This window comes from Solanum stenotomum, chromosome 8 (genome assembly GCF_019186545.1).
Source record: "Solanum stenotomum isolate F172 chromosome 8, ASM1918654v1, whole genome shotgun sequence".
Classification (NCBI taxonomy): Eukaryota; Viridiplantae; Streptophyta; class Magnoliopsida; order Solanales; family Solanaceae; genus Solanum; species Solanum stenotomum.
In genome coordinates, this window is record NC_064289.1 from 10,954,476 (window position 1) to 10,975,637 (window position 21,162).

A 21,162-nucleotide genomic window follows, 5' to 3' on the forward strand; every position below is an offset into this window, starting at 1 on the left:
ATATTAAGCTTTGCCTTTAGCATATAAGTTTATGGAAAGTAAAAAAAATCGGCACTGTTGAATTATCACTTGTCTGATGTCTCTAATGTTCATATATTACATAATAACAATTGATAGTAGAGAATAATAACCAGGAACCGTTCTTTACACTGCTAATAATGGATATCTAATCTCTCCAAGGCGCCTTTCATGTCACTGAGTTTCTTTGCACTAGTACAACTGTAGCCGGAAATGATTAAAAGCTTCTATTCTATTCTCACAAGAAAAATACAAGCAGAGGATCATTATCCCCTACACTGAAATGTCAAATCCTTCAAACGAGTTCTATGCAGCTGTCGGTGTAGAGAAAGCTTCTTTGGGAGCATCCAAGCATAATGATATTCCCAGAATTCATCAATCATGTATCCCATTTTGTTATAATTTGAACAAGAAGTTAACGCATAGCTCAATATTTTTATTAAGATGTATACTCATGGGGATGGCACAATTGGATTATGGGCTTCAATGTCCACATGCCTAATGCCTGGAACTATTTCCTGGATTTCTTTTTCTAGCCGATCAACTTCACTCCCTAGTGCTGTGACAACTTCCTCACCTGCCAAGAAAGAAGAGAAAGTTCATAGCATTTAACAGGTGCAATTCACAACCATACGTTCAAAGTTAGGCATACCATATATTGACATCATTTTCAGTAAAGCTGCATCATCCTTCTGCTCTGAAGCCTCTCGAAACTAAATATGAAAAGAGAAAATAACTGGATGTTACAAATCAATAATGCTTGTAGACAACATGTCCTCAAGGGTGAAGAAGAAAGTGAAATAATATTTATGGTCTTCATATTTCAAGCTTAAGTTGTGATAATTCAAGAAATATGTCATCAATGTTCGCAAAATCAAATAGAGATGAAGTAACTGAACTTCAAGAATGTATTAGCAAGAAATGAACTATGTGCCAAGCATATATTACATCACTACAAAAAAAAAAAAGAAGCAAAAATGTAGGGTCAAGAAACTTGCAGATAGTCCTACATCAATGAAGCATAATATCTTTGTTCTATCCAGGTTTCCATGTCAAGGACAGATACAATCTTAAAGTAAAATCCTCGGCAAGATTAATTGCTAAACCTGTAGCTGTTAGCATATGGTTGGAACACTATTTGTCAAACATGTGTGTGTTAAATATCTTGGTGAAACTCTATGCTCCACAGATTTAATCAAATAGTTCGGATTTTCTTGGATAGAAACAAACAACTTAAGCCAAAAAGTTTGTTGTGGATGGGATAAAATTCATCCGTAATATCAGTCCCATGCTGGGTCAGGTTAGCAGAGTTGCAGCAGATACCACAAATCCGGAATGAAGTAGATAATTGAGCCAAAATCATGTAGTTATTTAAAAATGAGCTCTTTTATCTGGTAATGACGTGACTACATAAAAGGATACAACTCATCTCTAGGAGAATAGGCTTTAAAGAATCTTGCAGATGATGATCAACTGTAAGTAGGAAAGATGAACAGCTGAGGGTACAGGAGGCCGTTACTTGAACTATGAAGCACAAACACACAGACATGATGCAGAAACATACAAATTAGCACTTTTCATCCATCGTTTACCAAAATAATTTTGATCTTTTTATATAAGGATGTCCCAAAATACACAACATATTTCTTTAGATAATAATATCCAACAATTCTGCAACGTTTCAAAACTTAAAACTCATGTAATATTTAAAATTTCAATCATTTTGTTTTTCACCACACCGGCTTCTCCAGAACTTCAAATTGCTCTACAACTACATGAACGAACTTAAAACTAATCTAATAGAGTAGCTAAAATTTTAATCATGAATTTATTTTTCATTACACAACTTCTCCAAAACTTCAAATTGTTCTGCAACTAAGAATAAACTATGCAAGTCAAATCAACCATGCCAACTCAAAGAATTTTACACAAATCAGGACAAACTAATGTGTGTGTGTTACAAACAAGTGAACACGTTTGTATTTCATATCATTCATATGATGAATCATTATCTATAATAATGCACATCAGATCCACCTGTACCCTCACTTGTTTTCCAATTTGGCTTTATCCTATAGATTATTGTATTCTAAGAATTTATGTTGAGTTTTATTACATCTTCCTAAACAAGTCATCTTGAGAAACACCAATGTAGGGCCGAAGATCTGCCACCAGGTTGGCATGGTAAAGAAGTATCAAATGTCTTCTATTTTAGGAAAGATGAAGGACTCTATCAATCCATTGATGTTGTCAGCTACTGAAATGCAAAAACTAGATGCATTTTTCCCTCACTCACCCCAATGAAATGTGGTGTGGTGGAAGAATAAAGAAGTTAGCATGCGAAACTAATAACCTGTTTAGCCCACTCTTCACGTCCAGCTCTCTCTAGATAATTTTGAACCAGCACTACACCATTGAAGTCTGCAATATAAAGCAACATATTAGGAGGTGTACCTTAAAGAAACTGAAGAAAAGAAATGAAGAACCAGATCCCATCACCTATCTCAGCTTTAAACCTAAAGAACCCAGGCCCAATCACCTCACTTTTGCAATCATAAATGGAATCAACAACCTGTAGCAAGTAAAGTTTGGATGGTTTAGTTAGGCAATGAGGTTAGCAGAGTAGAGCGATCAAGAATCAACATACTGGATCATTTTTCAGGAACTGAAGAACCCTATCCATGTCATTGTCATCAATTGCTCTACCAATCAAAGCATGTCGATTTCTCTGAATCAGAAATATAGCAACCTGCATTTCAAATTGCATTGTCACATAATAATCTTCCCCTTTTCCAAAACTTAAGTTTGAGATGACAAGCAAAGAACGTAAAGGCATCAGACACTTATTACTGACAACAAAGTTTAGTCATCCATGTCATCAGTCGTTGTATCAGATAGAGTGCATCACTAACACTGGAAAGCATTTTGTGAGACGAGTCTTCAAATTTCACTTGTCTCGGTCAACATCTCTCTTATATGCTAATTCACAGTCACCCAAGTTACTTCGGCCCCAGTATTAACTTCAGAACCAAGATACAAGAGCTAAGAACAACAACAATCACTTGATCCCTATCTAAACTAGAATTGGCTATATGAATCATCAATATCTATCCTGCTGCATTTTGATCCATTTTCTTATACTCAATATTTTATTTCATTCATGAACTCGCATTTTTAAGAAATCATCATTTCATTCATGTGGGGTATCATCATTTTTGAATTATGCTGACACATTGAAAATACATATAGATTACAATGCCTGAATTTCAGGACAAGTTCAAGGTTTAGCATCACATACCATTCCTAGGAGGTTGCCCACTATAATGGAACCAATGGGATCGTAAATTGGATTTCCAGTGGCGTTTACAGCAACCAGTGATGCGGCAGCAATGGCTAGACCTGTAACTGCAGCACCATCCTACAAATTGAACATCATATTACACATCACTGACAAAGACATCATGAGTAGGAGCTCAAGAAAGCATGTTGGTCACCTCTGTCATGACAGCTACAGCTGTAGGATCATGACCACGCCAAATGTAATCTCTCACTGTCATTCCTTCAGCTGCAGCTCCTTTTCTGACAGATTGAATAGCCACAACGAGAGAAATACCTAAAAGAAATCCAGGGTTCGGAAAGAATATGTAGAGAGTGAGATAAGTGGTAGAAAACATAAAAGGAACAAACATTCTAACTACTTGTATTTATTAGAGAAGAATTCATACCCTCTATAATGAATGAGCCACCAATCACCAGTGCTGCATATCCAATATTTGTAGGTTGCTGAAACAAGTACATAGGAAGAATACAGTTCTAGTTGATGTGAATGCACAGTATTTAACAACAGACGATGGATCACTGTATTTCAATAAAAGTACCTCAGTAGTCCACAAGTTTTGTACTCCATGAACTATAGTAGCACCACAACCAAGACAAAAGATACCAACAGCAGATATCAAAGACCAGACAAATCTTTCCTTGGAGTAGCCGTATCTGAAATGATAAAATACGTTCAACAAGTTCATCAGCCTCTAAGCCTCGGATACACATGTCACCAGATAAAAAATCTTTTCCACTATATCGGTGTAAGGCCAAATCAATCATAATGTGTTCGATTTATTGTTGTTAAAGCTTTGGCCAGACACATATATTTGAAAAACAAATATCTTGTACGATACAGCTGCACATTCACCAAATCAGTGGTTAATATTTTCAATTTGCAATGGAAGAGAATACTGCTATATCTACAGATGTGCTTTACTCAAATGCAATAGAATTTTTTTTTAAAAAAAAAAAGGAAAGGGGAAAAAAAAAGGAAAGGGGGAGGGGGGAGCATGTCTGCAATGTCAAGGTATTGGGACTTACGGGTGGATAGCATCTGGTGCACGTCTGGAGCTACTTAAACCATAAGCAAGAAGCGCCTACAAAGCGAGCAATCAAGATTTGTTTGATTGATGAAATATTAAAGATAGAACTTGACTCATTCTAGGCCAAGTTAGTTTTGAACATGTGCAATACCTGATTTGCGAAATCCGCAACTGAATGAACAACTTCAGCCAGCATGACATGGCTGGAACTGACAAACCAGACCCCAAACTTCAGGGAAAAGACAAGAAAATTGCACCATAAAGCTGTTGTGACTGCTCGCTGGCTATGGAAATTAAAAAAAAGAACAAATTACATGGTGACACAATATATAGATTCATAGTTTTAGCTAAGAAATATCTTCTTTTTTTAGTCAATGTAGGTTGCCACGATTGTACAGGATAAGGTTTTGATGTAAACATTTTAATCTAGAGAAACTATTAATCACTTTGATAGTGAAGTCATTTCCACCACTCTATGTGAAACCAGTGTTCAGGGAAGCATGAAGCAGAAAAAAGCGATAAGGCCCCGCTTCACGCTTTAAGCGATGAAGCGCTCACATGCTCATTCTAGTCTATGAAGCGTAGAAGGCTCGCATCGCTTCGCTTTAAACGATAAAGCGCTCGCTTTCCTGAACACTGTGTGAAACACTACTATGTCTGACCAAATGGAGTCCAAATTAAGCAAACATGTTGAAATCCATTTAATGTTATTGAGTGCTACTTGATTGAATATGGAATTATCACCTCCCCGAGTAACACCTTTGAATGATGATTAAATTACTTGCAATAAGACAACTGAGTTCCAGTGGAACATAGAAGATAGTACCATAGTGGCTGTGTCCAAATCCCAAAGTAAGTTTTCTTTAGGAATATCAACTGCACAAATATTCTCTTATGCATGTCAAATATACAATTTAACCTAAATTTTCTGTTAATGTAATGAGACACTGATAGCTCATTTCATGTAATTTTAATCAATATTTCTTCCAAAACGGTGATGTTTGGACTTACTTGTGCTGATATAGACTAATGTGTTTGTCAACTTGTTATAGTTCACAAGCATTGGTGTCTGATTATCATGCCCACCAGGGTTGGGAGCATGAGCTTACAGTCCATTGTTATTTTTATTTGTTGCTTACCTTTCCCCTTGTCCTACGGGAAGGGATATGGAATGATGATGAGGGACTTGTTATGCTAACAACATAATAAGGTTAAATTTGCAAATTTCTAAGAAACAGTAAGGCTATTTATTCAATTGTGTCTAAAAAGAAAACAAAAGGAACATCATATATGATGAGAACAACACACGTTACCCAGGATCATCCACCACTTCTATTGTCTTTATCTTCTTAGCTCTGGTAATCAAACCTGAAAAGAGCAATTTTCTAAAACACTACACATAGGAACTCTAATTGGTAAAGCTATATTTTGCTCCGGAATTCGTATCTGAGTTATGGTGAAAGGACACTCACCGCGGCTGAGGAACAGGTGACTACTCTTTCTGGAAATCGAACACGATACCACATTTCGCGAAGAATTAACCGAGAATATACTGCGCAATGCGAATGAAGGCCCCTGACCTCCACTGAAGTTTGAACACGGATTGCATTGAAATCTATGATACGCATCCAAATGAGGTTTAGTTTCTTCCTTGATTTCAGATGAGCAAGTGTGAAAAGCATCAAAATCAAATTTATCTAGGGCTGCAGAGAGGGAATACGATCCTTGATAACGATGGCGATAGCAGCGAAGAGCAGAGAGAACGCGAGGAGTAGGCATCAATGCGTGACAAACAAAAGACTATATACTCGAGCAAAAGTAATTTCGGAACTTCACTAAGGCTTTAGGGTTTTGAGGTTTTGCAATGAATGTGAACTCCAAAACTCATTGCATTGAAATAGAGTTGCAGACGGATAGTCATCAATGGTGAAATCGGAAAGTCCCCTCAAGAGATTCTCCATGGGTAAAGAGAAGCATATTTCCTAAAAGCGTTGTCCCCTTCCCAATTTTCGTGAATTAACTATGTTTGGGCTGTTGAACTTGGCCTTCGACCTGTCAATGGACCATCGTTGGGTCATTCACATAAATGTCCATGACTTTGAAATTTGAAATACTCTAATAGATAATTTTTTATTATAATGTACTATAAATTATACTTTAAAAAGACATTACAAGTTATAGCGATAGAGGCAAAAGTTTAGTTCGAATTTTACAAGTTATGTCCTAAAAAAGCATAACTATAAATGTCAATTTTAGAACTTACAAGTTATGTTGCAAAAGACATAACTTACTTCTTATCGAACTTATGTTGAACAAGACAAAAAGTTCTTTAAGATTACGTCTAGCGAATTAGGCCATAAAATTACTACACAATTTATGCTCCATGAATTACTGTGTTTAAAATGATGATACTCCAATTGTCTCAATTTATGTGTCAAATTTTGAGTCTACCTACTTTTTTATTTGAAACCAATTTAACTTTAAACTTCTCATTTGACCCTTACGAGATAGATTTTTAAATACACAAATATCTTTAACTTGTTTTAGATCACAAATTTCAAAAATTTTCATTTCTTAAACAGCATATCCAATCAAACACTCACGTAAATTTGGACGAAGAGTATGTGAAGATGCTTGTAGAATCTCAAATATCTTAAACCAATCCATTGGATACAAGGTATGATATACAAATACTCGTCAAGCCCCAAAAATGTAGAGCTACCCACAACCAAATGCCCTCTACTAGAATACATTTGGCTGTTTTAAGGGAATGTAAGAACTAAAACTAAAAATAGCTATTATCTAATAATGTAAGTGGTCATAGGAGATCATTACTGCCCAACTCTAACATCAGTCCAACAAATCCCGCGAATCTGGCTGAACAAGTGCCAGGCAATATAGCACTTCATTCCCATAATTCTGTATCAACAACTAAACTAATGAGGACCTGTGAGAACCTACTTGTTACCAAATCGGCCTTCTCTCCTGGTCAGTGGCCGCTTATATGATTTTTGCTGTCCAACTGAATTTCCAGCTCCAGAACTCATTGCTCGATCATTCCGGCTCACAATTTTTATGGGGTGAGCCTCTGTGTTAAAAACCCATTTATCTAGGGGAATGACTGAAGGGGGTGAGTAAAGAAGATAGAGATATTTAAGAGTCTCTGCGAGAAAAAAGCTCTGCATCATATTGTCTTGCACACCAGTGTTAACCTGGGAAAAAACAACAAAAACAGGTGTCCAAAATATCATTGAATATCAAATCCTGAATATAGGAAAAAAAAAACAATTTGAGTAATAGTCACAAGCATAACTCCCTTATTGACTGGAAGATAGTGACAGATCAAGCGATAATCCACTTTCAAACAAACACAAACTTGAGCTGATAATGACCAACAGTCATTGACACATATCAGCAATTTTACATTCCACCCAACAGTTTAGATTCATTCTTGGTAAAATAAGCTCTTATATGTTTTGAACACACACATGCACCCCCACCCCCACCTTTTCCCTTTTTCTACCACATTTTTCTGTATAATTGAAAAGAAAAGGTGTTCCGAGAAGACAGACAATCAAGCTCTGCTGCCCCACAACAAGTTGAGCCAAATAGGAGAAAAAGCAACAAAAGGTCAGAGGAGATAGGGTGCCCTTACTCAGCTTGCTCAATATTTCTCTCATATTATTGGCATAGAAATGTGGTGGAAGCTTTCAAGATGTCAAATTGGAGAATCCAATTCTTTGATCTCGAGATTAAACAAAAGGTTAATAACAGATCTTATTTTAACATTATGGTTGTGATGTTTCAAGGTGATTAACTCCACTTTGAAATTGTGCAGGGAGGTAATAGAACCTCTACAAAGGTGGGGTGTGTAACTGATTCGACCATAGGTCAGGAGTTTTTATGCTTGAATACTTCATTTGGTTCCCCTATTTGGATCAACCTATTCTTCAGCATGGTACCAAATTGAACCCTTCGAAAGGAAAAATTGTGGGGTCTAGCTGCAATATACCTTAGGATGTATATCAAAGTCAAAATCGAAGGCGAGGAGTTGCTCAATCTGAATCAATGTCTTAGATCAATAAGCAAAGTATATCATGTGGCAGGTTTGTATTTTATTTTTATTTTTTGGATATATATTTCGGTTCTTACCTTTCAAAGAAATGACCTTTTTAAATTTGAAGATAGTTTCACTTAAACTTATCATTTTATCCTGAATGAGAAGTTTCTATAGCCACCTAAATATTATGGCATATTTAAGACCACAAGTTTCGAAAGTCTTGTAGCCACACAACTGTTATGCATGTTTAAGACCACAATTTGAAAAGCTTTCCTTTCTTTCTTAAACTTCGATATTTATTTTTTTTGCTATAAACAAGAAGTTTGTTGTTGGATAGAGAAATGGATAGACTTCTGGGAAGGTTAAGCATACATGTAACATACTACCTTTATAAATCTCACGACATTTGGGAGAATCAGTAAAATTAATTTAACGGAAAAGGGTCAAAATTGCCCCTGAACTATGTGAAATAGATCACTTATACCCTTCATTACATTTTGGGATCAAAAATGCCCCTGCTGTTATCCTAAGAGACCACAAATACCCTCAAGAGTTAACACCCCAAATTTTTATTGACGTGGCAAGCCACGTGGGACTAATCCTTCCACCTAAGCGTTGCCAACTAAGATTCACTACAAAAGAACTAGACCTTTAGCGGCAACAACAGTCGCCACAAAAGCCCAGAAAATCGTCACTAAAAGTTTTTAACATTAAATTCTAATTTTGTGTTTTTTTCTTCATTGTTTTTAAAAAACCAAATATGATATCGATTAAGTAGGAGTTGAAGACACTATATGTTTTATTTTTATGTCATATGTAAATGTATAAAATGTACAATGATGCATTATATATATATAGTAGGAGATTTGAATCGAGAAGTAATTTTGATGATTTTTCGTAATAATATTGTATGTTTTTAATATTGATATTGCAAGTTATTTTTTTTAGAAAATTAGGTTGCAACCAAAAATTAATTATCATATTTTTTTGTTGAAAAAATAGATTTTACTAGCGAATGGTTGTTGGAGCCTTAGTCGCCACTAAAAATCACTCATAACCTTTAGTGGCAATATTTTGGGAATTTGTGGCGACTTTGTTGCCACTAAAGGTCAGGTTCTTTTGTAGTGAACCTTAGTTGGCAATGCTTAGGTGGAGGGATTAGTCCCATGTGGCTTGCCACGTCACTAAAAATTTGGGGTGTTAACTCTTGAGGGTATTTGTGGTCTCCTAGGATAACGGTGGGGGTATTTTTTATCCCAAAATGTAATGGAGGGTATAAGTGGTCTATTTCGCGTAGTTCAGGGGCAATTTTGACCCTTTTCCGTTAATTTAATTATTAAAAAAGATAATTTACAAATGTTTCTTGCACTATCTTTTTTGTTGATATAATGAAGTTCCATTTGTGCCCTATTCCCAAAATTCTAAAAAATGTCATTTTTCTTGGTATCAAGTACAGCACCTCAGATCCTAACCATGCTATGCAGTCTTATTGTTCTTTCGTGAAAACTGAAATGTAGAGGCAGTGGTTGCTTGTGACAGCTTTCAGGAAGGTATCAGGTAAGTGATACTGGCTAAGTGGCCAAGAAACGCATCCACAATTTTGTCATGACTCGTGCAGCATTAGAAGCTTGCAATCTCAGAGAGTCCCAGGGATTATAAAAGGATGGAGGGGGGAATAGGAATTCTCCTGAATAAAGGGTTCTATGTTGCTCAAGCATTTTGACATGTTTGCTTGAGAAAGCAGATTCAGATACAAATTTACGTCTCAACAAATGAACTTTAACTCGTGAAAATTGCTCATGTTATAAAGTAAAGTACAATTCCACCTGCCAAAGGCCAAGATTATGCAAAGCAAAGAACCATAGAGCGAGGTAAAGGGTAAGAAAGCATCAGCCTAAGGTGAAAAGGAGGAAACAGAAGTCTAAGCAGAATAGATGAATTATATATCAAAATCACTGAACCCTTTCAGATCTGAAGCACTGAAACACAAATGCCAGACAATGGAAAAGGCATCAGAAAGAAAATCACCAATAGGAGCCCCATGTTATTCTAATTCAAATCTGGGAAAACACAAACATGCATGTATATGAGTATATCCCAACTATGGTACTTAAAACAATAAGAATGTGGGTATCAGAAGACACATCTTCCTAACAATGACACTAAAACACACCGTCTTCACTAAGAATTGCAAACGTTCAAAAAAGAACAAAGACAATGCTGAAAACAGTGAAAAGCAGATAATAAGGAAGGCATATATCCCACTTATAGAGGTCAACAGGGATCATTTGAAGAGATGAATCAATCTGGAAAAAAAATCATCAACTAGAGTTAAAGAGTCTAAGTTAGTACTTACATCTTTAAGTCCAACGTATCCAGATTCTATTCTTGAGTTCTTTTCAAATGCCTGGAATATGTTCCAACCCCACTCTTGGTATGTCTTGTTTCCAGTCAAACGCCAGAGGTAAAACAGAGATTCGACCGTTTCTGGCCTTAGTATGTTCCACGATGTGCCCACAGTCATATCCTGAAAAACAACCACAAGTTCTTTATCAACATAAGTAAACAGTAATGACAAATATGTACTAATAAACTAAGTGGCAAAATCGACCTGGCCATTATTAAAGACATAGTTTTCTCCTGCCAACTTTGTAGGTGTTGACTGGTAGAAGTTATAGCAAGTCCAAGCAAGCTGCAAGAAGAGGTTAATAGATCCAGTAAAATAGCATTACTCAAGCATTCTGTTACTAACGAGCAATAGTGGAAGTAGCCCACTATGGATACTCTGTGCCTTCTTTCCCGGGCACCCTTTATCTGTGACAGAAAGCTAGAAGGTTGAATTATTAAGTCTGGACATACAGGAGCTATATGAAAATGCTTAGTTTAATGACACCAGGTAAACATTCAAAATGTGCCTCTCCCAACTTAGGATTCATAAAGTCAGCTGGAAAGAATCTGAATACAGAATATGGCATAGGTTAATTTATGCTTCACATTGTAGTGCCACCAAATAAATAAAAGCAAACCAAACTTGGCAGAATAATGTCCAATGTAATCTAAACAACCTCACGCTCAAAGTTGATGCAAAACTATCATGAGATACAGATGGTCAGATAAGAACTTAAGTCAGACCATTGTGCTTTTTTTTGTTTTTTTGACAAGGAACTTAAGTCGGACCATAGTTTGGAGCTCTACAAGTTCAAAATACCTCTTCTGCCAGTGATAAATACTTCTGAGACTCATCAGGACCATAACCAGACGAACCTAAAGCTAACATTCCTGGAGCAAAGCATGCAAGTTCATCCATCTGTACAGAATTCAAAAGTATTAATATGATCTAAGAATCACACACATGACCAGAACTCACTGCTTCCCATTTGAATGCTATACATCACCTTGTCTACGAAAGAATATCCAACCTTCTCACTAATATAAGCAAAAGATGATGGAGAAGTCCTCCGCACCAAGCTTAAAAGACCTTTCATTGATGTCTCCCACATTTTTCTGTTTGGAAAATTAAATAGAAGAATTGCATTTAATATGCTCGAGATTGCAAAAAAATGTAAAAGAACATCCTTCACATTTAAAATTTCAGGAAAGATATATGCATTGACATACTTTGACTTGGTCCACATTTCTGATCCTTTTTGTTCTAACTAAGTAATTAAAACACAAATCTTTCAAGCAATAACCAATTTCATCTTCCTCCACTTCAGACCAGTAAAGCATATGCAGTGGCGGAGCCACCTTATGCTAATGACACCCCTTCGCCAGAAAATTACATGGTTTAGCTAGGTTAAAATTTTAGTTTAACGTATATATGCTATATGTTGACTCCTCTTCTTTTTTCACATGTGTTACATTTTTAAATTTTGACACCCCTTCCTAAAATTTCTGGTTCCTCCACTGAGCATATGGAGCTAACTTTGCATTTCTCAAAGGAAACAACAATTACCCAATATGATGCACTGAAGCCATAAACCCCCAGTTCTTTGGTCTTTAAATTAGCTAATGCAAAACAGCTTACAACTGCTAATCAAGATAACAGCCATAAGGAAATCCTCAACTAAATTTAATAGTTTTGACTAATCTAGTTTGACCAGCAAGGAAGTTAAGTAAACAAAACTGTTTGAAACTTAGGATTATATCTGAAATTTTAGAGATATGTTAAAGTAATACTTGGAAGACGTAACTAGAGTACAAAAATGCAACACTAAAAGAGCACTCTATTGTTAATCAAGATTGTAAGTTTTGTACTTTTAGGAAAAAGTGATGGGACTACATAAGCATGCCTTCATTAATGCTCGCTCAGGTTTGAGATTGTGTATATATCAGAATAATATTAAAAATAGCAGTAAAGTTTTTTGATGAAAATAGCAGAACAGATACTTAGCAGTAAATTTAATCACTCTTACTCTGATATATATACATATATCAAATGGTATGATAATAAATAGCTCCAATAATTCAGGTTTGTTTTAATGTCTTAAGATTACATCAACTCTACAGCATGTTGTCATTGTTCCCCCTTAACAGTGTTTTTTCTTTTCATGTTCTGTCTAATTCATGTCTTTCTTGATTGGGCATCTTGGTCTATATATGTGAACATTTGAATAACATTTCTATTTGTTAGGCCATGATGCATGACAAAAGACTTGGTTCAAGACCGACAAAGTATCCTAACGGACCTAACCTTAGTTTATACATAATAATATCACTGGAGAAATAAAGAAAATTTAAACTTAAGCTTCTTACCTGTAGCTGTCCACGGCAGCTGTTCTGTTTCCTTGTATCCAGACCTTGAGTAAATATTCATAAAAGCTGAAACAACATCTTTTACTATAATGTACAAAACAAACAAAGGAAAACTAAGTGCTAGTGAACAGAGGGATATGGTGACACCAGTCCATTCTCAGTTCACATTATCAGATAAGTCACCTGTCCCCCATGGCCCCAAACGTTATAGTGGAGTATACAACCACCTCTCCCTCTGGATTAATGTGTATTGGAAGCAACCCATCATCTGGGAAAGTTTTACTAATTTCTAAGATGACATTCTCCGCCTGAAATAGAACGTTATGCCATTTGGTCACTAGCAGAACATTGATTTGAGTCTGTGTAGCTTAATCAATTTCTGTCATGCCCTTTTGATATTGTAGTTTTATTTAGTAGCTATCAAGATGTTACTTATTGAAATCTATTGGTGGAATACCTTTTGTTGATACTTCGGGTCTCCTGTTCTTTGTGAAAGAGCAATAAATTCAAGCTGCTCAGAGGCAGAATCTGCCAGGATACTATGACCCTGAGAACAGGGAGAACAATAGTTTCAGCAAATGTACACTAGAACTCCAGAAATCATTATATTATATTATATATATATATTACATGCCATGAGCCTGAAATATGCAGATTTCAAAACGATAGTCATTGGTATGCAAAGAGGATTCTGTATTGCAAGGAATGGAAGGTGCTTTGAGGACAGATGTAACTCCATGCAGAGGATTAAGGAGAACTATATTGCAAACTTTGATTTTTGGTGTAAAGAAGGAAATATAGACGATGTAATTCAGTTGGTAGATTTCCTAGGATCCTTGTAATTAGTTTGAGTTTCCTAGGCTCATTGTTAACTTTTTGGAGGTGGCCACTGCATAGCCCTTAATGCTGAGGATTACGGATTACGAATTACCAATTTTCAAAAAAAGAGGATTCTGTCCAAGTGCTTAAAAGGAAAAAAAATTAAGTAAAGAAATGTTTTCTCCCAGTGGATGCACAACACCCTCACCCTGCAGCTCCCCAATATTCCCTAAAGAAAAGAAATAAACAGCACTTAAGAAGAAAAGAGTTGGATTCACACAGGAGAACTTTCAGCAAAAGGACATCGTTAAAACAGCCCCCCCTACCCTGCAAATATCTTCTCTTTTGAGCCGAGGGTCTATCAGAAACTCTACCCCCCAAAGGTAGGGGTAAGGTCTGCGTACATCTTACCCTCCCCAGACCCCACTTGTGGGACTACACTGGGTATGTTGTTGTTCACAGCGTTAAGAGATGGCAGGTTGCATAAACAAGTTGAAAATATATGGGACAGTTTCTTAGAGAATTGCAAATTGCTAAGTTGCACAAGACATGTTTCTACTTGCAAGCTGGAGTCAGTTGGGAGAAAGCATGATGGGATGTGGCAAAGAGAGAGAAAACAAGGGGTGGATCATAAGACCCTTTAAGTATATTTTAAGAAAATTAGAGCATTTCTCAAGGTAATGCACGATTCTTCGATCATGCAGTTCCCCTTTTAAATACACTTCTCCAAAGCTGGAATTTCCTCCATGCCCTTCATGGAAAATGGGTGCAGGGTAAAGCATCAAATGACTTGTCAAATAAAATTTAGAATAACGCCCAGCATGAGATACTTGAGTTATATTCCAGGGAAAATCAACTTGAATTTAGTAAAGTTCGGGTTTACCCCAGTCCACCCATGATTATGTGGATTCCCATGTGACAAGTTGATAATGTTGTAAGGGATGCCAGTGGGTGTATTCCATGCAGGCAACAGTCTGTCAGCAATGTCTTGAGCCTTTTCTAGGAAAAGCTTATCACCAGAGAGGTCATACGCACTAAGAAGTCCACCAACAACTCTATTGTTAAATTACAGAGAATTTAATCAGTAAAGAACATAGAAACAAATCATCAAAGCCGATAGAAGGTGTCAGGAATCTAAGTAAACGCATTACAAAAGCATCTTAAACCTTATAAAGCAACCTTATGGTTGTCTCAAAAACACTGGCATCATAATTCTTGTTGAAATCCAGGGATTTTGCAACCCACCTGCCATCAGAGCTCCTTGTTAGCCACAAGCAATAAACTCTTACTTGAAGCACAAAAATATGGAAATTCACAAATGTCTTCCACTTGGCACTATTGATTCATAGATAAAAGAAAGTAATACATAAACCCTAAAATCTAAAAGTAAAAGGGATATGAAACTGGCAGTCCAATGATTTTGAGAAGACAAGATGCCACACATAAAATCCATAATCCAAGGAAACACAGAACTCTAAGCAGTCTCTCTCGGAGAGGACATCGGGTGTGGGCCGGGAGGGGTGAGGTTGGATAACTTCATATTTTAATCAGAGAGATGACAAGTATAAAGGATATTAACTCAAAGATGCATTTTAGATTTATCGCATACATCATTACTTAATTCTAGTGATCGCTTTCATAGTTAAATAAGATTTAACAATTCATTCTCTTCTTGAGAACAAAATTGAGATCATGAGTAAGAGGAATTTTAGTAGCTTAGTAGGTTGGCTTTCAGTTTCCCACCTTGTAATCCCCCTCCCCCATTTCCCCTTCCCTACCCCACAATTTTTTTCTTTAAAAAAAAAAAAGAAACAACATGAATAATATTTGTCAAACACAACCATGGTTATTGTGTGCAGAGAAGGATCACCGCCAAATAAGATAAAGTAGAAAATGGGACGTCCACATACACAAAGCTGGTATTCACATAAACAAGGCTTCAATCTAGGATAAGAAAGATAAACTCAAGGCTTTTAGAAGCAAGAAAACAATAAACTCACTCTCTAGCTCTCTGAAACTCCTCATCCAAGCCCATGATATATAGTGTGTCAAGAGAATCGATTAATGTTGCACCAAGACCACCAAAACTGTCAACACCATTCTTTGTTTGTGGCTGGCATTGCAAAAGTTTAGCACGACAATCAAATAGTTGCGGGCACATGTCAAACAGAGGATATGATATATAAAGTACCACAAGCACATAGCAGAAGCAGATCAAAAAGTATCAAGGGAAATTTATCAGCCTCTTAGATTTAAAATTGAATATATACCACCAAAGGATGTGGTGCACTGGATGGGGCTGCTCCTCCCTTAACCAAACGTCTCGGATTCAAGCCTTGGCTTTGGAAAAATCTTTGGTAGGGAATGCTACCCTCGAATGGAGCCCTACCCGACACTAATCCGGATTAGTCGGGCTCCAATGCGAATACCGGACACCGGATGGGAAACCAAAAAAAAATGAAATATAAGTAAAAATGGAACTGTCTCCCAAATTCACTTCCTTTCTTGTAGTCATAATATAAGATATCACCAAAAAAGGTCAATGAGAATTAATTCTACATAGATCCTCTGTCTCTTCATAAATTTGACCGCCTAAGTCTGCCTATAAGGGTACTTCAGGAAAATTTTGAAAAGCTAACTGGGTGAATTTTTTCATAAATCAAATGATCAGTCAAATAAAGACAAAGAAAAGGGAAGTAGAGAGTCGAACAAAATCAAATATGAAGCTAGCAATTCCATCAAGAATAAGATTTGTGCAACATAAGGTTATTATTACTCGGAAGCAGAGCCCTAAATACTCTAATCATAAACAAACTTCCCCAAGATTTTACCTCACAGTGGCCTTTTAAGAAGAACAAGAAATATCTTGTGCAACAAAATACTTATTCCAGTGATTAATTACTTTCTCCGAAAATGATTGTTTAATATTTCACAGAGAAGTTAAACACAGAAGATTGAAGTTTCACTTTTGATTGCACCAAATGTTCCCTCAAAGCTTTGACATAAAAAGAGCTTACAAGATAAGATCATAGTGTTATCTTCATTACCAGGATGCTCAAAATTCTTGATGAACCTCTCGAGCATCTAACTGTATGAATAATATTCCCACATCAAGAAAACTCCTAGTGTTAATCGTACTTCGACATGAAAGGATTCTTGAGACAAGAAACAATATTAGATTATTTCTTCATGTTTACTCAAAGAGTGAACACAAGGGTAAATGAGTTATTACACAATGAAAAGCAGATCATAGAATTCTCCATTAGATCAATCGCTAAAAGACAAACTTGAAGTAAAGAAAAGACAAAAGATTTCTAGCTAAAGAGGTAGTCACTTTGGAATGACCTAAGTTACACCATTCATGTCAAAGTGAAAGTATTTGGAGAAAAACTGTAAAAGTAGGAGTTAATTAATTGAGACTACACTTTTTACATATTTAAATTTGAGGTAACTCCTTTTTGGACGCATTTTAGAAACCCTCGAATACAAAACCTTTTTTTAACCAGTAATCTTGAGACTTGAGTATAAGATATTGTTCATATATGAAACTTCACTTTTTACATATTTAAATTTTGAGGTAACTCCCTTTTGGACGCATTTTAGAAACCCTTGAAGACAAATAACTTTTTATCAGTAATCTTGATTAAAAGAAATTATTTAGTATAAATTAAAGAACTAACTTAAATAAGATAGATATCTAGGTAGGTGTAGCTTATTCCTCAACTTCTAGACAAATAAAACCAAAAACATACACCAAAAATGTCTAGATCAAAAGAGCATACACCAAAAACGATGAAACTATATTTCTGGACTTAAACTGTTCTATAATTGGAACAAATAAAAAAAAAAGGTTGATCCAACATCTTCTGACGAAATATTGAAGGACGAGAAAAATATGAAGACTCGCAGTTTAAATGGTCAGCTTAAAGGTAAAGCATAGCTAGTGTTCACCATCACACGAAACTTTAAATAGTAGATAAAGAAAATACAAGAACATCAAACACCAGGCAACCATGTAAACGCCCTACAGAGATACCTCTGCCAAAGATATGACTGTTAAATGACTAAATACAATGGAATAAAGGTAATTTGTGTACAAAGAAAACTTATTAGAAGCAACAACTGACCTGAAGTTCATCGTGGCCCCATGCATATTTTTCATATGAACTCCAGGCATGGCGCATAGCATCTTTCACTTTTTCTCTTCGCTGAGCATCAACAGGATCCTCTGTGTAATCTATTTTCTTCCCCACATCACCACCACTGCAACTAAAATTCATCTTTTCACCTGATACACTTTGATCATTCTTCAAATCCTCCAGCTACAATGCCACAAAGACCATAAATGGAAACAAAGCCAGCAATTAAACCATGATGAAGGAAACAGAACTAAATATTAAACCCTGTGAGTTTTGAAAGCAATAACAACAAACAAAAGAAAATGAGACGACTTTGCCAAAACAAGTGATGTTCATATAAGTTCTATTCTCCTAAAAAGACCTACCAAGTCCTAAATATAACATTAGTCGCAGCAGTCTAAACCTGCCAGAACGCAGACGGACCTCCCATCTATTCCTTCCACACGCCCTCCACCACATCCACCATCACAGTTGCCAAACCTATTGCTCACACTACCACCATCTTCTTCTTTTTCAATGAGGCAATATGATTACACACACCACCTCTATCTTCATTGCTTCTGTCCCCAACTACCTCTCTCCCAATGAGTTCCATCCTGTTGAACCCTAATAAGCATGAGTAGTTTTCATACAAGATATAAAAGAGTTGAACTCAATTGCAAGAACTGATAGCTGAATCAGGTTTTCCATTCTAAATAGTAAAACAATGTTTTCATTCAATTGGAAGGAGGAGAAATCGCTGTGTATCACCAAAATTATAAGAAGCTAAAGCATAAAGATTTCCCCACAAGCCAAGATTTATAGAAGAGTTGAAAATTAATCATACCAGTACAGACTTTGAAAAGAAGTGCGGAAACTGCTTACCAGATCTTGCAACCGTATCACTTCTTCATTCAACTTAGAGATCTCTTCCTGCAAAATCACATATTCATTGAAAAATTGCAAGACAAACTGAATTTAAAACTCCAAAATGTCCCAATCATAACTGTTTTAAGAACCACTAGCATGCTTATGAAGTATATATATCAACAAACTTCTACATCAAAAAAAGATCACAGGACAGAGTAGAAGAAAATTTTATACAAATTGAAGGGCATTAAGAATCAAACATTATTAGAACTTTGCTACTACTAGCTAGATAACCAAACTTTCACAGGCTGCCGACACCAATAAACAGAAAGCATTAGAGTATTACCTTTTACTTAGTTTCTTTTGAAAACTAATTGATGTTCACATGCAAGACGGAAGAACTCAATTACATTTCTTTTTATCAACGGGAAATTCCCCGAGAGCCATTGACACACAGTACGAAACTAGGAGGGATAGCCCCTCTATTCTTATCTACTGAAATACCATGATTTTATCGGTGATATGGTTCAAATCCGTGACATGCACCTAACCCACACATCACATGTTGCAATTTTACCCCTAAACCAAAGTTCTGGGTTGATATCAATTAACATTTTTTCGAAGGAGCAAAGGGGGAGAAAGAGAAAGTAAGCCCACATGCAGGCTCTCACTTAGAAACTTAAACCAATCACCAGACAACCAGTCAATATCTGCTTTCCTAAGGATTTTAACAGACCATAAATTCCAACATGATGAAAAAAGAACGCCACACTTCTTATCCTGGAAATCCGACAACTGAACCTCCCCCACTTCATCAAATGAAGCAGCAAATACTAAAGTATCTAACCTTACTTGGATAAAGTTTTAAACCATGGATGAGATCGTACCGCATTGATGAACTAGATCCCATCAGAATTATTAAGTTAAAAGTGCTTTTGGATGAGTCTAGTACTAGGATAGTGACCGTTGGGAATCCTCTTGCTGCATCTCTATTTTCAACATGGGTCTGGTTTAGTAGAATTCCAAGTTCTGGCTGTACAGACCTGCGCAAATTTGGAATTAAGGTATAGCTCTTTGTTGCTAAACGATCTAACTTTATCAAGGGAGTCATTCACCTTAACTCAACTTATGTTTCAATTATCAAAAAGAACCTCAAAAGTATAGTCCTGCAGCTACTAGAAGATCTCTAAAATGAATGCCTAGATATCTTAAAAGTTTAAAATAATCAAAAATCAAATCTCACTGAGAATTCTTTAATCCCATGCTTAGTGTTGGGACTAACGATCAACTATTTGATTGAAGAAGGGCCTTGCTAAAGTAATTCGTAAGGTTTACTTCAACTCATTACAGATAATAATTCCAGTAAGAAGTTGAACTACCTTGGATCTTCCAATATAGAGACTATCAAATTAATGAGGACTGGTACAATACACATAGTCAGATACAACATACACTGAGGTACCTCAGATTTGGGGTGGCTGGGCACTCAAATACTCAATTCTATCCGCCTAGAACACGTAAATTCTCCAATGAAACATAGACATTCTTATTGTGGTAACAAAGAAAGACTAGCTCAAAAGTAAAACGGAAACTATCACCAAGAGAATCAATTAACAAGTCAAGAAATGTTACATTAATTCTACTACTAAGAAAATCAAAGAAAAAAATGTGGACGGCGACAGTAAAATAACAATGAGGCAAATCTTAGTAGCTCGGTTAATTGGTTACTTGAACTTATTCCCCACCTTATAATCCCCTCTCCATTTCCCCTTCCCCGCCTCCAATAAAAAAAAAAGTGGCAATAAAGTACGGTAACAGAAAAACGCGCACCTGGTGATCTCGGACTAAAGTTTGTCGATCCCAAAAGAAGAAAGTACCGAATACGAAAACGATGAAAAGTAAAGCAAGACGCTTGGGGCGTTTCAAATAGTAAGATGGATTGATGTACTTCCACTTATTCGCTAACGATCTACTCCTCCCCATTTTCTGCTTATCAGAGAAATTGAAAATTGATCACAATCGAGATTGGTGAATCAGAGAGAAATCCATTGGGAATGAAAATAAAATGGCAAGTAGTTAAAACGAGAAATAACGAAGACCAATAGCCGTTAGGGAATAGGGCGTAGGAACTAGCGTACGAATTCCTCTTCCTTTT

At 36.2% G+C, this 21,162-nt stretch overlaps 2 protein-coding genes across 3 annotated transcripts; both read right to left on the minus strand.

The window, feature by feature from the left end:
- Nucleotides 1-40: 40 nt before the first annotated feature.
- Nucleotides 41-6,417, minus strand: LOC125874929 (metal tolerance protein C4). Of its 2 annotated transcripts, XM_049555980.1 has the most exons (13): nucleotides 5,858-6,417; nucleotides 5,699-5,753; nucleotides 4,537-4,669; nucleotides 4,384-4,439; nucleotides 3,897-4,011; nucleotides 3,744-3,801; nucleotides 3,513-3,631; nucleotides 3,317-3,436; nucleotides 2,666-2,767; nucleotides 2,518-2,590; nucleotides 2,372-2,439; nucleotides 671-731; nucleotides 41-595 (listed from the first exon to the last, which is right to left on the minus strand). In XM_049555980.1, exons 1-13 carry the CDS (start codon nucleotides 6,162-6,164, stop codon nucleotides 471-473), a joined length of 1,392 nt encoding a protein of 463 aa, XP_049411937.1. In that variant the 5' UTR covers nucleotides 6,165-6,417; the 3' UTR covers nucleotides 41-470. The 2 variants fall into 2 exon arrangements, with proteins under 2 accessions (XP_049411937.1, XP_049411938.1); XM_049555981.1 differs by lacking the exons at nucleotides 41-595; nucleotides 671-731 and adding an exon at nucleotides 1,383-1,491.
- Nucleotides 6,418-7,057: 640 nt separating this feature from the next.
- On the minus strand, nucleotides 7,058-21,042 carry LOC125874925 (mannosyl-oligosaccharide 1,2-alpha-mannosidase MNS1-like). Its single transcript, XM_049555977.1, has 14 exons — nucleotides 20,838-21,042; nucleotides 19,023-19,070; nucleotides 18,147-18,341; nucleotides 16,020-16,132; nucleotides 15,199-15,264; nucleotides 14,903-15,074; nucleotides 13,658-13,747; nucleotides 13,384-13,508; nucleotides 13,201-13,266; nucleotides 11,841-11,949; nucleotides 11,654-11,752; nucleotides 11,057-11,137; nucleotides 10,802-10,972; nucleotides 7,058-7,597 (listed from the first exon to the last, which is right to left on the minus strand). Exons 1-14 carry the CDS (start codon nucleotides 20,988-20,990, stop codon nucleotides 7,343-7,345), a joined length of 1,743 nt encoding a protein of 580 aa, XP_049411934.1. The 5' UTR covers nucleotides 20,991-21,042; the 3' UTR covers nucleotides 7,058-7,342.
- Between the last annotated feature and the right edge of the window lie 120 nt (nucleotides 21,043-21,162).

Bases quoted from the DNA above. Each gene is read 5' to 3' on its own strand.
- LOC125874929 (XM_049555980.1), bottom strand. From the start codon at position 6,164: ATGCCTACTCCTCGCGTTCTCTCTGCTCTTCGCTGCTATCGCCATCGT. The intron at 4,670-5,698 runs GTAACGTGTGTT...TAATTTCCATAG, and splicing joins GAAGTGGTGGATGATCCTGG to CCAGCGAGCAGTCACAACAG. The intron at 3,802-3,896 runs GTACTTTTATTG...TACTTGTTTCAG, and splicing joins AAAACTTGTGGACTACTGAG to CAACCTACAAATATTGGATA.
- LOC125874925 (XM_049555977.1), bottom strand. From the start codon at position 20,990: ATGGGGAGGAGTAGATCGTTAGCGAATAAGTGGAAGTACATCAATCCA. The intron at 11,950-13,200 runs GTAAGAAGCTTA...TTTTCCAAACAG, and splicing joins GCTGCCGTGGACAGCTACAG to AAAAATGTGGGAGACATCAA. The intron at 11,753-11,840 runs GTGATGTATAGC...AATTCTGTACAG, and splicing joins GATATTCTTTCGTAGACAAG to ATGGATGAACTTGCATGCTT.